General features: G+C 43.2%; 1 protein-coding gene across 1 annotated transcript in view; it reads right to left on the bottom strand.

The window, feature by feature from the left end:
• Positions 1-16,955, bottom strand: part of LANCL2 (LanC like glutathione S-transferase 2) — a 31,190-nt gene extending 14,235 nt beyond the window's left edge. The window contains exons 1-5 of the mRNA XM_080578358.1: positions 16,440-16,955; positions 6,745-6,862; positions 3,718-3,925; positions 1,210-1,357; positions 461-607 (exon numbers count right to left, since the gene is read on the bottom strand). Coding sequence (XP_080434484.1) covers positions 461-607; positions 1,210-1,357; positions 3,718-3,925; positions 6,745-6,862; positions 16,440-16,613 — 795 coding nt within the window. The 5' untranslated portion in view covers positions 16,614-16,955. The remainder of the gene's footprint in view (positions 1-460; positions 608-1,209; positions 1,358-3,717; positions 3,926-6,744; positions 6,863-16,439) is intronic.
• Positions 16,956-18,005: the final 1,050 nt, after the last annotated feature.

The following is an 18,005-nucleotide window of genomic DNA, read 5'->3' as shown; positions in this document are numbered from 1 at the left end:
AGTATCAAGATGAGGATGAGGGAAGACACCTGACTTTCTTGAGGATAGGAAACTTTAGCTTCTAGACCGCTGGGGCTCTGAAATGCAACTCACTCATATTCACAAACAGATGGTATAAAATACTCTGGGACAAGGATGTACATCTTCATCATGCATACAGAACACCCTGCTGACAGACTGGAGTAAGCTGCAGAGAACTGAGCCCTCAGCTGGAGCCCTGGCAGCAATGTTAGAGGAGCCATGGTGCTGAGCACAAGGATACGTGAGCCATAGTTTTCCTCTGCTGCTGGGGCCTTTGCTAGCATCTCTGCGCAGTTCTGTGCTGCAGAGTCTGACCCCAACTGCAAGACTCTGACCTACCACAACCTCGCACTGCATGTGCATGAAAGCTGAAGGCATCTTCTGATGGAAAACAAGACATCTCTGGAGTTTCGACCCAGCCCACAGAAGACACTCTTACCTGCATAAGCATGTAGTAGATCCCAGCCACCCCATGGGCCGCTCCAACATATTGCTTCCTGTGCCACTGATACAAGAGAGGACAACGTTCTGTTTTACGCTCCTCCTTCGAGAAGTTCTTCCCCGACTCGATAATGGCATCTATTACCTAAGAAGGAAAACACACTCCTTCCATCTCACTTGCTTTGATTCAGAGAGTTTTGTTTTGTCGTGATTAAAATCACACAACAAACAATGATATGTCTATGATATTCAATTCCTTTTGATACGAGTACTGAGTTAGAAAGGGAGTTTCTCCTGAATGACAGAATCACCTTTATTTATAAGAAGAGAAATTGAATATTAGATATTTCTTATCACTCTTTTCCAGGCCTACTTTCTCTGGTTCTGGTATCTGCAGAACAATCATGCACCTTCCCCACATTAAATTCTCTTCTTTTCACTTAAAACACTTTCACACTTCTTTGTTAAGTTTTTCCATAACGATTTCTCACTCTCATGTGCTCCACAACTTCCATGTTAGATCCATTTCCATGGCCAACTGTGGACCCACCTGCACTGACCTCTGTTTCAGTCCCAGCTGGGCAACAGGGAAAGGGGTAACAGAGTGGAAGGAGGGATGAGACTGAGCCTGCAGATGTAGGTTCCTCTCCTCTGCAGCCTCCCCCTCTTAATCCCTTGAATTATGTAAAGGTGTAATTCCAGTTCAACTGCACTGATGCTGTGACACTGGAGAGAGAAGTGTCCTACCTCTTTGATAACAGACTGTGGGACAGTGTCTGGACCGATTTCAGTATTCAGGTACAGCAAGGCATACAGGTATCCTGCTCTGCCATAAAGCAGCTCATCTGGAAGCTCAGCATCTGCGCTTACGACTGTCCTTTGGAGCTGCAACAACCTGCATCGGACAAAAATGGTAGAAGAGAGAGAGCATTTTCTATAGAGACTGTACTAGACTATGCACTACATAAGCCACCAAACCCAAAGCAGTAAGAGTGCCGAAGCCCCGTAACTTCCCTTCTGTTATCCCCAGCTCAGCTGGCTGCCAGCTCTACACATAGAAGCGGTGTATGCATGCTGACCCTGACAGACAGGCAACTTGGAGCAGTGAGTGAGTACAGTGCAAATACCTGGGTTGTGTGCAGACAGAAACAGATGTATATGGGCAAGGGGAGTTTGGATAAGGCTGGAGAGCTACTCCAATAAAAAAGGAGCACTGCTTGGAAAAGAAACCACTAACACCAATGTGGAGGTGCTGACAACCAATCTGCATTAAAGCAGAAAGATTCACAGATACCAATTACATCACTTCTGACCTCTGAATTAATCAGAAGTGCCACTTAAACTTTAAAAGTAGCTACAAGTTAATGGGAAGAATGATGAAAGCTTCCTGCAGCCTGGTATTTCACCTGAACAAGGACCCTTAATTTGGGATGTTTAAGAGAGGGAAAAACACTCAGCATTCCCCTCTTTAGACACATATTGTTCCACATGCTTAAAAGCTAAATTTAGAAAGGGCACTGCTATTATACAGAAGTGTTTTGCTTGCCTTTAATAGTGGGGAAAAAAAACACATGGGATGGCCACTGCAACTCTCATTTGTTCCAAATAGACTCCCTGCTATTACTCCACCAGTCTACATTAGAATTGAGGAGGAGCAGAGAAATTGTTTTCCTGCCCATTCCCTGGACCTGTCTCTTCCTATCTTTTCTGATGAAACTGGAAATTAGATGAAACCACAGAGATGGTCAGATTTTAAATTTGGAGAGGGAGGAAGACAATCTGGATTAAGAGCAAATTCAATTCCCGGATCCCCCCAAGAGCTATTACTTGACAGAAATGTTAGCATTAGCATCATACTGGAGCAAAACCACTGACTCCAATGTCCTGTTTAGACCATCACTACTTAATATCAGGGAAAAGGCACTCACAAAAAGAGAGCTTTGTATTATCACTCCTTTTTTGGAACTACTCTTTGGACTTGGAATTAAATTACTTACCTTTAAAATGTCCTCGGTTAAGTTTTGTTATTCAAATTTTATTATTCAAGTCATCCTACAACCAGACAGCTACAAAGTAAAAAGTTAGAAATGCAATCATATACATATTGATATCTATAATGTATCCCTCAGGTCATGTTCTGAATGCATTCGTAAACAACAACAAAAAAAGGAAGAATAAAAGGGAGCAAATAATCAAACTAACCTCCTTTTTCAGTCCTCCTCCTGGAAATGACTTTCCAAGCAGAGGTGATTCTAGAAGATTTATTGCTAATCTCATTCTGCTGTACTCATGCTTCATGCCTTATAGCAACACTGCTTCCCTAGCTGCATCCAAAGTGTCATGCCCAAGATAATGCCAGTTCTAAAAGCAAAAAACAAACCTTCCACCCATTTCAAAACTGAAATACTTGCTCAGGTGCAGCAACTGATATTAATCAGACTAGGACTCTAGACCAGAAAGAGATCAATTATATACCCAAATGGAGATATTGACACGAAGCTAGCCTGCAAATTCTGGCCGTGCAAGGTATGCTGGTAGACTGTTACCAGGTGTATTGCTGGTGTTGAATGCAAACCCCAGAGGACTTCAGTGATTCCAGTCCTTGACTGGCTAGCAGTCATCTCCACACCAGCAAACGGACAGTCAGTTCTCTAAGGAAGCTCTACCTCTAAATGGGATTTCTCAAGACATTTGTTACATTTAGACTACTTTGAAAAGAGGATGGAGTTTTTTCAAGCTACCCTTCATATGATCTGACCTAATTAGAGTCCTTGCCTGTGACAGTTTAGCAAATACCTCCTTTTTCTTGATTAAATCTTTGGTACATATCAATCCAATATCCTGTGTTTCTGCCTGGGTGTTTCCCTGCAGTGTACATGTTTTGTTGTGCGTCTGTAATTAAGACCCATGCAGTCCAGGAAGAATCACATACTGTACAAGCTGCTGACGACAAGCGTATGACTTTTCTTAAATGTCGCTTTACTATGACAAAATCAGAACGTGCATGCACTACAGATATGCCCATGCCGTGCTGTTCTTATAGCAACAGGAGACTCGCTAACCTGCTAATCACCAATCACGTGTAAGCCAGCTTTCACAGTAATAAAGCCTATTCTGTATTCTACTGAAGATACATCAGGGGAAAAAGTGCCTCCACTTTTTAAACCTGTCTTCCACAACTTCACTTGCTAATTTTACTGAATTAATGCACTCTATAAAAGAAGGACATGGCTTTTTCCACCACCAACCACTCACCTGGCAACACATTCTTTAGATTCACTGTCATTTTTCAGCTTGTGATAAACCACTGCACCTACTGCCAGTGGCCCAGCATCACCACATAGAAAAGTAACTCTTCTGCCATTCAGATTGCGAAGGATTCTCTTCACATAATCAAGAGATCGCTGCAAATGGCTCTGGTTTTTTGTGACACGATACAGTTGGAGATATAAGAGGGCAATGCCTGGAAAAAAAACACATGAAGACTCATTTACTTTTCCTTCTGAGTACATCACACCCCCATCTTTAGTGCCTCTGAACTAGTAATTCAAATATGAAGAGGTGTTTGGTCAATTAAAGCATGTCAGCTAAGATCCTAGCTTACGCAAAAGGAAGGCATCAGTCTATCTTAATTACATTTCTATTTCAATTATGACAACCATATAAGTGTATTAGACTGAAGCCCAATGGTGGACTCACACTTTGCAGAGAATGAAGAACACTCATGAGATGAGCACTAAAGCCTGGTGAAGAAATCACCACAGGTGAAGAATTTTAGGCTAACAAGCATGCGTACAACCAAGTACACTTGGTTTACAATACTCGTCTATCATACACAAGAAATGACTTATTTCCCATCTGATTTTTAAATGGGTCTTTTGATGAGTTCTTGGCTTCAACTTGCCAAGTTCTTTATAACCATTCTAAGTATTTTGCAGTAAGATTATGAGCTTCTACAATTTAAGCTAGCTTGTAAAAACCATGAGGAAACACATGCTAGAAGAATGCTGGAAGGTCAAATCAAGCTTCACTCCATTATGCTCATTATACAGTTTTCCTTGAAAACAAAACAAAACCCAACCCTACAAATGGCAATGATGTAGACTTAAGAAAGTTAAACAAATCCATCTCAGAAGATGTTTGTTGGCCAACTGCACGTACACGTGCAGAAGCAAAAAATTTACCTCTTGACCTCAAATTCCTCTTTCTTCTGAGCAGGCAGAGCATTCTTCTGTGCCATGACTAAAGTGGAGAGCAAGCCAGGCCCACTTAGCTCCACAGAAAGGCTTTCTGAGGAATATGAGAAGAATGGCACAAGAGTGGTGGTGCACCCTAAGACGTTCTCCGTATCAGCCTTAACAGGCTTTTACAGATGGCTCCAAGAGGTCTGTTGCAGAGCTTGGTTAGGTCGATTCAGTGGCACAGAAGCTTGTGGGCTACTTATCGTCCCTGTCATCAAAGCAGCGACAAGAAAACGTTGCTTCTGAGACTTGGTCTGTCTGGGATTTCTACAATTCTTTTTTATCTTGCAACAAACGTGCAGATACTTGGGTTTGATCAAGGGATGATCAGAAGGTAGCCATGAGGCACAGCTCATCTAATCCTTCCTGGTGTAAAACCCTTGAAGCAGATCCTCCAAGACTTCTGGCATGTACAAACAGTACTCATATAAGCAAGATGGACTGTAACATGGGCTTTAACAACACACACTTCAAGATTTTAAAGATGCTTCATAAAATACAAGCCAATGCTCAGGACTGTTCACTGCCAGCAAGGTTTGTCTAGACTTGGTACGTAACAAGCAGGACAGTTCTTTTCAGCACTGCTTTTACCTTCTGATTTGCACACTCAAGTAAAATGCTGCAAGAAGTTTGAGAGAAAGTATTTAAAAATCTAGATCATTTAAGTATTTTTATTCAGAGTTAACTCCACAGAAACCTTGAAAGAAGTTTACAGCTTGGAGTAGATGTTGGTTATCCTTCTACAGGATGGAAAAACACCATTCTCATTAGGCTGCGTTACTTGTTCATCTATCTTCTTGTTTCAGCTAATGATGGCTGTGTTACTTTTAGCTTATGACTCATTTTCAGCACACTCTGCTTCATCGGCTGTGACTCGTGTTGTCAGTCACGGTGTCAGAGCGCTGCTCCCCGGGAGCCGTTTTGTAATGTCGCTGCGAGAATGCCCACCCCTTGAGCTCCTCTGCGCTCGCTTAGCAGCCGCTCGCTTTTAGACCTTGAAACACATCTATCGCTTAAATCTGAGTTGTCCAAAACTTCCCCACCCACCCACCCACCGCACCATCTGTACTGAAATATCAAGAAGAAAGAAAGCGAAGAAATTTTACACTTCCACTGCCAGAATTGAGGCTAAGCACGGGCAAAGCCTGGAGATTTTTTCGAGGCTGCTCCCCCCTCCCTGACACAAGGATAACAGACCAGATCTCCTCATGGCACTTTTCAAACATGCTGTGCTAAAAGCAGAAGTGTGTCTGAAGCGTGAGCTAGACGGAGCAGGAATAGAATATGCCATTGTAAGTAGCAAAGTGGCACTTAGGAGGCCAAGATGGAAAAGTGTTTTGGCAGCTTGAAGAGCAGTGTCTGTGTCAGGCTTGACAACTGCAGGCTCTGCCTAAAGGATCAGAGGGCTCTTTCACACTTGGGCAGCATCAGTAATGCTGATGCAAAGCTCCAGGAATGATAGTGCCTAGTGATAACCAGCACATGCCTGTTTATCTTCATATACATCACAAATCTTGCAACTCTACCTCCATACTCCTCCCCCTCGCACGCTCATTTTACCATTTTTGAACAGACAGAACAAGCAGAGCCAAACTACCCATCTGCAGATTTTAAGGCTCCTGGGCACAGAGCAACCTCTCCTCAATGATTAGAAGATGCCGTTACCATTAGAAAACCGCTAACTTACTGTAAGTCAGTTGAACAAAAAAAGGTGAAAATAACAAATTTTAAGAAAACCTTAAAAAAAAAAGAGAGAGATGTAGCTCAAAAGAAGCAGCCGCCTTAAAAAATCCACTCCTTTTGCAGGATAAAGATCTCAATATACAAAAGCTTATTATCTCTCTGTAACGAGATCCTTTGTCCACTGAAGTCAGTGAAAGTCATTCCCAGACAACAGTGACCAAGGTTCCAGAGTCAAAACAACTCATATAAATGACTGTATCACAGTACTTCTGCTGCTCCTATGAGAATATCTGAAGCTCCTTCAGTGAAAACACTCAACCATACCATTTAAGAAACATTCACATTCTAGCTTTCTCACCAGTCCAGCCAGTATAGGCAGAGCAGTCATGTGGATCTGCTGTCTTCAGCCCTTCTTCCATTTGCTGCAGAAGGTCCTTGATTTTTGTCTGGATCCGTTTTGTGAACTGAGCGCTGACCTGAAAGCAGGAAAGGAGAAAAGGGAGTGAGTCAGAAAAGGAATGAATCCAAGAAGCCAGCTGCTCCACTTCTTTGCTTGGGGGAAAAAATACTATATGCCGCAATCAGCAGCGTCAAGGAAACAGCTAAAGAAAAATAGATGCTCATATTTGAGACAGCCAAGGCAAAAGCAAACCATCATCTTATATGATGTGCTTAATCACATCATCCATGATGTATTCACATTTTCTTTTTAAATCCAAGACTCTGTTTGATTTGCCAGTCTGCGATCACCACACGAGGCAAGTCATCTATCTAAGAGCCATAAAATGCCCTTCCTCTCGCTCCTTGATCTCTCCTCTCACCAAAACACTATTAGGATTGGCATACTTTATCATGAGAGGAGGTTGTTAAAAGCAGCAAACTATTTAAGAATGACTACCTAAAAGAATAAGCTAGACACAAAGAAGATGGATAAACGCAGCTTGGCAGCTTCAGCTCATCCATTTTGCCTTCAGCATGAAGCTGAGGAAACAAACCTTTGATCTTATTCATTGCTTGCTTTTACTTTTGAGCAAGAAAAGTTTACAGATACTATATATGAAATATTACACAGGAGACTGTATCTTTGCCACCGTTTCCTCTCCCATTAAACCTAAGATACTTAACTGACTATTCCCTTAAGACTACGGGACATGGAAATAGTCAATTAACTAGAATTTATTTCTCTATTAACTACCACGGGAAAGCATATTCATGAAGTTCCTTCACAGGACGAGGTTACATTTGCAGTGGGAACATCTGGGAAAACACTCAAGAATGTTTTATCATAAACATATATTATAAATTGTATGACTTACTGATAAACTTTTCCTATTAACTCAAATATATAGTTTTTAATAAGTAGAGCCTGAAAAAGAGAAAAAACCCCACCTCTTCCCTTCCTGGGCTATAAGAAAAGCTTTATCATTATTGGATATTTGCATCATTCTGATGATGTACAAAAACTTCATGACACCAAGAAATATTTCCTGAATTTGCTTTCTCTACCCTCTACAGAAAAACCTAAACACGCAATGATTGGCATTCATGTCTTAGTTATCCAGGCAGGAACAGGTAGAAGGAAATTTGCTACCAACGTGAAAGCCAGCACAGCTCTCCCACCTCCCAAATCGAGTAACAATACAATGGTCTCAGCATCCAGAAAAATGGCATGATGCAGTTTGGCTACTTGTCAGCTCATGTTGAGCCCACACTACTGCTTTCTGAACAGTGCTCCATCTCTATCCACCACTTGCTGCCTTGGTCTGCTCCCAAGCATCAGCTAGAACGAGTCAGATTTGTGAAGGCTTGGTTTAACATTCAGTCCATCTGCAGCTATGGTTTCTCACTAGAGAAAGAGAAGGTAGCTCATTAGGAAGTCATGTTCTTGTTCGATTACAACACGTCCCAACAGGGAAGGGTTCAGTCAAAAGGCAGATCCCAAATGCTGCTGTACAACCAATTACTCAAAACACACCATGCTTCGCACTCTTGTTCGGAGTGCAACTTCAAATAGCAAGTAGTGAATTCAAACATCCACTTGACAGACTCAGAAATCAGAAAGATAACAGGGATCGTACAGGTCCTCTGAAACACTCCGAAATCTCTAGGGTCCAAATCCATGTTATGATGGTGAGATAGGAAGGGAGAGGGAAATTGTGCCCTTATAACTCATGTCACACACTTACCCCTCTCATCTGCCTTAGGGATGAGCAAGAGCTCCCTTAACCTTCCCCGGTAACTCCAAAAGCAGGAAACAAACACGGTAAGTATCTGGCATGTGCTCTTTGGCCTTATTGTGGCATTAAGCATCTTTTTGTTAGGAAACCATACCGCGCACACACAACGTCATCCCCTCGAGCCTTTTAGCCAGCTCAGTGAAGTCTTAACACAGAGCAAAACCTCTCCCAAGCGCAGGGCATCTCTCCTCCCCCAGGCAGCCATGCCAAGGCATATGGTGAAGCAGCGTGAGGAAATCAGCACTAACGCATCCGGGCACACTGCTCAGTTTATCCAACAAGAGTGAACAAAGGCTTCAGACGGGGTTTGTGTACCTACTGCACATCAGGTGCAAGCTGGTTATCTTTTTGTTCTGACAGCACACCTGCTGTTACTAAATCAGGTTATTTTTTTAAATCAAACTACTTAGAGGCAGAAGGAGAGGACTGGGACATCGGGACACCCGGGTTCTGCTTTGAAACCTCAGTCCCACAGAAGTAGTTTAGCTCAGGCTGGCACTTCCCTCTCTCTAAAGTGGGATCTGTAACTTACCTATCTTGATTCAGCTCTTGGAAAAGTAAAGATGAAAGGATTTTTTTTTAATTACTTTATAATCTTTTATCAGCCCAAACAAAGCTACTCCCAAGCTCGTGCCAGTGTGAATAGATTACATGTGGCAGCAAAGTTTTCCCCAGCTACCTACTCCTCCACCACTGCTTGCATTTTTTATCTTTTCTTTTTGCTCTGAAGCTCTAACAACAGAGCACTGTCGCTGTTCATCTGGTAGGATTCCACTGTAAGCTTTTAACAGATGCTTACGTGTCACAGAATAAATTAATTACACAAAGAAATGAATGTTGAAAGGTGGGTTTTTAAGATTTATAAGACTCCTTCAAGGAATCTTATGGCAGCATTACAGCTGAGCATGAAGCGCACTAGCTCGCGTTGAGCACAGATTGATTTTCACGAGGAGCATATTCGTTTCAGGAGGATGATTCCAGCTGGCATTCAGCCTTTTCTGCTGGTGACTCTCATTGGGAAAAACAAAAACCAGGATAGCTGGCCTCTGATATCCACTATGACATTTACTCCTGGCTCACAACAGACTGAGTGATAACAGGAGCAGAAGAGTATCTTTAACAAGTAGAAACGTCTCTCTTCAGGAATTCAACTGCTGCATTATTCCTCTGCTGCTGAAGGAAGAACAAACACTACCACCCCAACCACTGCTCACATTTTAGACCAACAAACCACAAAAAATGAGGACTAACCCCAATAATACCCAACACAACCCTGTGCCATATTGTTTACGGTAACAAGAAAGGCTTGTTATCAGCATGAAAAAAAAGTAGCACAGAAAAATACAAATACGTTGGCATCGCGAATTGTTTCGTGATTTATTTGAACCATGTTGTTTCCATTGCAGTAAGGCAGCATGCAAACCTACATCCCAATGCAAAGCCTTCTGAAGCCAACAAAGAACGTAAGGAATGTAGGTATATAAAACACCACTCAGCTTTGGCACTAATGACACGGTGTCCAAATTTTGCTGTCCTTGTCAGCATTTATTATGTCCTTCCCCTATTTGCTTTCTTCCATTTGCAAAGTTCCTAAGAAGAACTTAAGTGATCTTTTTTGTAAACCCATCTCTAAAATTACACACACACCCATCATGATGCAAATAAAAATCCCCTAAAAAAATTTCACTTGCAGTTGACATTAGAATAACGTACCGATTCTTACTGAACCACCTCCCCATTACAATCATATCCAGTTTTGCAGCTGTGATTTTACAAGCAAGCAGCACCAAGAGCAGACGAGGCAACACACGGCTGCAATGTATGCAGCTTGTACTACAATTTCAGGAAGGGAAGAGGAGCATGGAACTTAAAAGTCTTACAAGTTTTAAAAGCATGCACATTTGGACTAGATACCACACTGCTTACGTTAAGTCTGACAGTGCAACTGTGAGAACGCATGGCACTCCTTTTGTGCACAGAAGTAAGTAATACTCTGGTCTGACAGATGCAGGGTGAGTTACTTCGTTTGCTTTTTTCAAAGACACTTTTAGATACTGATGTATTTTTCAAAAACACCTCTCAGCATTTATTTGCATTGTGCCACATCTATGCCAAGTAACTCGTGCAGACTCATGGCAACACACAGAACTGAGCTCAGCTTCCTAACGAGTTGCCAATACATGTCTTTCTTGCCACCACTGGCTCCCAAAAACACTGCTTTTCTACTAATGTATATATTTTTTATCATTAGCTGTTTCATTTTGCTCGGTTGCCTTTTGCAGGACTGATGCTATGTGCAAAAGTAGACTGAAGAAGGAGGTGACTGATCATGTAGGAGAAGCGAGATGGTCTCAGGAGAAGAAGAGATTGTCTACACGTAGGGTGCTACCTCCTGAACAAGCAAAACACTCCTGGCTAACCTGATTCAAACAGAGATGAAACAGAAGAGTTATTTCAGAGAGAAGTGACATTAATGTTGGTGATGTGTAGAACAGGAGGCAAAATGGTACTGGGCTGTCTTTCAGGCGAGGAGCATTTCACAAAGAAGAAAAAAAAAAAGCTTAAGCTGACGCTGCAGCAAGGATTCATTCAAAAACCAAACTGATGCGGAAGACTACACAAGGGGCACAACAGGCACTGATAAGGGAGAGCAGGGGAAAAAAATAAAAAGACAGAGCGGTACTGAAATGTGAAATCCCGGCATTGCTGAAATCAACGGGAACTTTGCCACTGCCTGAAAGGGAGCCAGGTTTCGCATGCTGTGTGCTGGAGCACACGTTTCTTGACGTGGGATGAGATCTCACACTCACCTCCACAGGGCTCCTGCAAGAGCAACCCCGAAGGAATGGCAGCAGGATCCCATGTTCAGCTGGGGAGTGGCCTGCCTTTTTGCACAGAAAACCAAGTTTCACTTTCTTTTTAATCTAAAACAAGCAATTGCTAGAGTTCCGAGAGCAACTCTTCTTCTCTGAAAATACCAGATATTAAGAATTCTCCTCATCCAATCCCTGGAACAGTTAAGCACACTCTCTGCTGTTTCTCAATTAGGTTCTTCCAGAAATAAATGCCAGTTCTGCAAAACCACATGCTGAAAAATTATTTGAAATGCTGCTGTCTGTAGAACACATTGCTCTGTTTTTCAGTGATCTGGCATTTAGTTCCATAAATGTGGTAGTAAGAAAAAAAAATAAAAAGAAAAAAAGAAAAAATAGGGGGTGGAGAAAGAGAAAAACAATAGCTGTAGGCAAACGACTACAAGTGCCAGTTTAGGAATAAGCTTTAAATGCATTTATCACCCTACCTCTGAGAAGAACAGAATGAAAAGCAGCAATCCATTCAAGTTACACAAGGTATTGTTTAAAGCATGTGAGAAATAATGAGACCGTGCCTCTAAAAAATGCACCTGCATGTAAAATGAGCTATTTAATTGGTGATAGATGGGGAAAAAAATAAGCCTAAAACTTCACATCATCACAATGAGTCATAAAAGAAAGCTTCAGTTTATTGCCAAAAAAAAAAAAAAGACTGCAAGATATGGTGCAACATCATCCCATGTTCTGAGAAGTGGAGGGTGATAAAGCAAAAGAGCAATACTGAAAAGCACTGGTCCACCAGGTAGCCTAACTGCAGTGTGTTACTTCTTGAAAGGCAAGGAGATCAAAAACTATTGTGAGATTGCGAGTAGGATTTACATTCACTACACAGATGTCTCCACCCTTGTTGGGACATTTTTAGGTGGTCCACAAGCCACAAAAAAGCTAAAACCTCCCCCAATACTGTCTAAATTATTTTGATGCATAGACAGCAGGTAGATTCCACATAATGAACCTGACAGTACATCAATGTTGTGTGGTCAGAACCAACTACTGTATATATTAAAGTTTCATTTATCTTCACAAACACACACAAAAGGGTACCTATTATTACACTTGCTTGTGCAACTAGCCAGAGTAACAACTCATTAACAAACAGGTCTGCGAGATAAAACTAGAAACCAGTGAAGACTGGATAGATGTGAGACAACTTAATCAGATGTTTTTGAGGTAGTGATGCACAATGAAGTGCAGTAAAAGGGATTCTCAGGCTGAATTTTGACCTAGAGTCCCAAGAAGAAAAGCAAACTTTCCTTACACAGGAACGTGATTATTGTGTGATTAATGTATATATTAAAATATATATTTGTAGTCTGTATTAAAATAGCACATACCTGACATGGGATGCCAGAAAATGGTGAAAAGAGTAGCAATCTCAGGAAATGCAGACCCCACAACAAAAAGGTGGGAAGAAATATTTATTGGCTCTAGATGTTTGATTTTGCCTCCATTGCAACAAATATTATGATTCCCGTTAGTGTAAGTGGTTGCAGAATCAGTCCCATAACAGAGAGAGCTTGGTGCTCTCAGTGTGACAACTGAAAGGCCCAGTAAGGCATTCCAACAAATACAAAGAGTGGTGTAGACTTTTGTTTTTATTGGAAATTTTACAAGAGGATGGAGACTGAAAAGCCAGAGAAATGAATTATCAGAACAGGTTTTTGAGAAAACACCAGGAAACTGAGCACCACTCAATCACCCAAAAGATAACCTAAGGAAATATTCCTCATCCCATTAAGTGATAGCTTTTCCCAGAAAGCATGATGAGCTTTAAAACAGGTTTCCTGCAAAACCTCATTGTGTACATTTGTCAAAACACACAACCTTTTACCAATATTCTTAAACCTTATGACAAGTCAGAGAAAAGCTTATTAAGAAAGAATTGGCCTAAAAAGGAGTTACTGTTTGGGCTTCCTAGTGACCTAGCATAAAGTTTGAATGAAATTTCAGTGCTGTCCAAGACTACCCATGTGATTCCACAACAAATCCAGACAATTTTCAATTGAGGACAAGGATGTGATAACGTCTTGATGTCAGGGGTGCTCTTCTTGTACTTAACATGGAATCTGTACCAGGTTGCCTGGGCAGTGTTTTGCTTCCACCTTCCCCTGGGTGATCAGGTAAGACAGCCTGCAGGCAGACTGAAGGTGGCTCCCAAATTGCATCTGACCAGGCCAGGGACATAGGCACAGAGCTGTGCTAGCTCAGAGGATGGTGCATAATCTGAGGCTGATGCTGGTGGGCCACCCAAGGAGCCAGGACAGACCTGTTCTCAAACAAGCCATCAGCACCCCTCGCCAGTGAGCCTTCCCCACTGTTCCCCTTCCCAGGAAACCCAAAACAGTTTCTAAGCCCTCTGCTACAAGAAAGTTTTGATAAATGGCTTCTGAGTCAGGACAACTGGCCACCAGCCCTGCGTTGTACAAGCCTGTGAAGATCTTCCCATCCTAAGTTCCCAAACTGCAGCTAAAGGGCAACAAAACGCCCACAAGTCTTGACATTAACTGAAGGTGAAGGTTGCTTCTGCTCCAGTTCAGCTGGAAAGGGAAAGCAAAGCACAATGCTGCTCACAAGAATTACTCTTTGGGTTCCAAACTGCAGGGACCCATACCCTAATGTTGTAGTATTATAATACCCTGTAATTAAGAACAGGTGGGTTTATAACTGGAGTTACCTATGATGCAGGGAAAATATCAGAACATCTGCTTTTCAAATATTAATACCTTCCCCAATAAGCAGTTACAGCACATTAAACATTAAATGAAAAAGACAAACTGTTTTTCCCCATGAAGTAGGGAATATGCTTTGTTCTGAGTTTATGGGTATTTATTTCTCTACCCCCCAGGACTATTTACATTATTTTATTTTTTAAACTTTTGGACCACTCTGACATCTACAGGTACTTCTCCAGGCTAAAGTATCACTATGGGGTCCATATCAAAATAATAAGAGTCATGGGATATACATGTATTTAATTCAAAGAGTCATTATTACTGCAACTACTCTTAAGATGGCAAATCAGCAGGCCAAAGTCTTGGTTGCTCTTCTGCTGTTCCCATACACTCCGGCTTCCTGCACCGTACCTTATGCATACAAGCAGCATGCGCATACCTTCGTATGCAGCACTCTGTCCCAATTGTCTCACATTTCAGACAATAATTTGAAGAGCTTCTTGTCCTTTTATTTTATTTAGAATTTTAGATGGCAACCATGGCAGCTTATGAAATCAAATGGAGGGATTAATAATGCATTGCCTTCCATGACAACAGCAGAACCCCATATACTTCTGGCTGTCATTACGTAAGTCACTCAATTCTCACCATCACACAGAGCAGCAGATGGGAGGAAAAAAAAAAGACGCAATGCACTGAGGGCTTCTGAAAGCCACTTTAATTTTTAAGAAACCTGTGCTACTGTGTAGAGCAGTTTACACAACACACTCCCCACCCTATGTGAAGTCCTTTTACCTTCACAGGGGCTTTAGGCAGGCTAAGATGTTTCTCTGACAGCACTGGAGCCTGTTAAATGCCAAAAAAAACCCACCAAAAAACAACAACAATAAAAAACACAAAGCAAAGCAAAACAAAACAAAAAAGAGCACCTTAAAATACTCATGAAGTCTCAAAAAAGTCAGGATGGCATTAGGACCGACTGACAATAAGCAAACGCTGCCAACAGTACAACTACACATGAATATACTCATAGCCATGATCTAACTCTGTAATACGTAGGACAATTCCTCAGATTCTGCAGATGCAGAAAGAAAACGTAGGCACAGATCTGCCTTCTCCAGTGAAACGTACAGTTGAAAAAAATCAGAGTAAGCCTACTGAAAGTTGCTGTAGTTATGTTGCTTTATTGCAGTATAGAAGATGACTTGTTTTTTTTCCCACAGGAGCTTCACACCTTTGAACACAGCAAAGCCCTCCCCCTCACCTTCACACTTCAACTTATCATCATACATGCTTGTTTTTTTATACACACCAACCCAGATACAAATAAAGAACCCATAACTGTCTTTTGGGAAAAAACAGTTTTAGATCAACACTGAGCATGCTACCTGGGATTTCTGTAAAAACAATTCAGATTTTACTTCCTCATCTACCCTTGCTTTTAAACCTTTTCAAGTGCCAAGTTCTACTTTTGACAGCTGCAGTGAGGTCTAACAGACCCCCAAAGCGATCCTTTTTGTGCGCTTGGCTTAGCCACACACAACTTTATCAACTTCAGTCCCTACTCCTTCAGAGACCTTTAATTCCTCACCCTGACCCCGAGCTAGGTGTCCTGCTCATTCGTACGATGGTCAGGAGCACTACACCGCTACCTGATGGCTACTCTGACAGCTGTGCATCACCACGGATCTCCAAGCTGCAAGAGAGTCAAGGTAATTGCTTATCATCACAGGCAGGAAACACAGAGCTGGGATGAAAGGCTTGTGTTTAACCAAGTGAGCGAGGAAAGTTGATTTTGCACCCAGCCCGTGTGCACGTCTAGCAGTGTCACCATGCAGTGTTTCCACTGGAAGGAAGGATGATGCAGCACAGAGCGGCGCTGAAAGGAAAGGCTGGTCGGGGTTACACAGACAGACAGAAGATCCGTGCTCTGGCTTTCCTTCTCCAGCTCGAGCCAACCTGTGTGACGACAGGCCAGCGCAGCTTTGTGCTTAGCTACTTGGAGAACAACAGCTCCCAGACAGCGCCTGGTCTCAAGGAGAAGAGCAGAACGGGACGGCTGCCACCACACAGACTCTCTGCTGGCTTGAGCCGGCTGCCGACACACCGCGAGCACCCTGCCGTTCCCAAAAGCACTCCAGGTGCGTATTTAGGTGAACACACGCCTTGGAGCCGTGCTGCCGCCACCCACCCGCGGGGAAATCCCTAAATCCGCCGTTCCTCCGGCTGGCAGAGCTGGCGGCAGCCCCGCCGCCCCTCCCGAAGCCTCACCTTGCCGTCGGTGCCGAAGGGCAGGGGCTCGTCCCCCGGCGGCGCCTTGTCCCGCGGGGCGCCCTCCGCCGCCTGCGGCTGGTAGTCGGCGTAGGGGTTGGCGAAAGCCCGCTCCTCCATCTCCGCCTCGCCGCCCAGCTGCAGCTTCAGCCGCTTGGACATGCTCTCTCCCATCTCAGCCCGCCCGGGCTCCTCATCGTCCCCCGCCGGGGGCGTCAGGCCCTGGGGCTGCGGAGCGGGGCTCCCTCCGGCTCCGGCCGGCCGGCCCCCGGCCGCGGCTCATGTCAGAGCAGCAGCAGGACGAGGGGGAAGGCCGGCCCCAGGAGCAGGCAGCACGCCAGCACCGCCCTCGCCCGCCTCATCCGCAGCCTCCGAGCCCCGGCCCCGGGGGGAGGAGGAGGAAGAGGAGGAGGAGGAAGAGGAGGAGGAGGAGAAAGAGGCCGTCTCCTTCCCTCGTCCCGCCTTCGGCTCACCACGGCCGTGTCGCTGTGGTGACCGCGCGCACCGCCATGCCTGCAGCAGGCACCTCCCCGAGGCCAGACCGTGTTCAAAACAAAACAAAACAAAACAAAGCCAGCCCGTGTTCAAAACAAAACACTAAATAAATAATAAAATAAAATGAAAGCGCCCAAGGGGGCCCGCTCCGTTGCTCGGTGTGCCCCCAGCCCCGGCGGTTCTCCACAGGCCTCCCCAGGAGAGCTTGCTGTCCCATTAAATATTTACTCTGAACCATGCCATGGCTTTTGTGCAATTGTAGCTCAGCCAGACAGTAAACTATTAATTCAAGATCTGGACACTGCAGATGTATTGATCCTTAGTGTTATGCACTGAGTAATTCTATTGCTATCAAACTACATATTAAGTGTGTAAGATTAAGTGTAGGTGAAGCCTGTCTCAGCATTGGCTTCAACTTAGAGTTGTCTATATAGATATAGATGTGAATAGAAGGAACGTATCCATTGTCTTGTGGCAAGATACACATTTTAAGAATTACTTTATTCATTTTATTTATTTTTAGAAATTGAACTGATGACAAAGCAAAAATTCTAAATGGCTTGTCTTACCCTGTAAGTGAAAGTAACCATCAACTCAAAAATTATACGATCATCTATAAAATATACTGTTGTGTAACCATTAAAAAAAATCACTCTATGTTTTCCTCTATTATGTATTCCTGTTTCCTCTATTTCCTCTATTTATATTTATGTATTTCCTCTATGTATATTTATGTATGTCCTCTATTTATGTATTCCTGTAGATATTTTGTTAGGCAAAGAGCGTGGTTTCATCTTAAATGGTGTCCTGCTCTCAGCGAAGACCAGCTGTGTCAGTGCAAGCTAGTACGTTCCTGTTACTGAGATTAGAATTGAGCCTTTAGTACAGATGTGTGTGGCTTCTGCTTTCTTACACATTCCACAAAAGATGGGAATGTAAAGGCCAAATCATGCCAGCTGGTATCTGCTCAGAGCGTGCAGATGAGAAGTGAAGGATGCTCCACAGCACTGAACAAGAGCAGGTTCGCTGCTTCAACACCCTGTTGTGCCTGTGGACCTGAGATTTCTGAGG

The sequence above is a fragment of the Anser brachyrhynchus genome (genome assembly GCF_964034855.1).
Source record: "Anser brachyrhynchus genome assembly, chromosome: 2".
NCBI lineage: Eukaryota > Metazoa > Chordata > Aves > Anseriformes > Anatidae > Anser > Anser brachyrhynchus.
The sequence above is the reverse complement of the archived record's forward strand: the minus strand, read 5'-3'. Positions and strand labels throughout refer to the sequence as shown.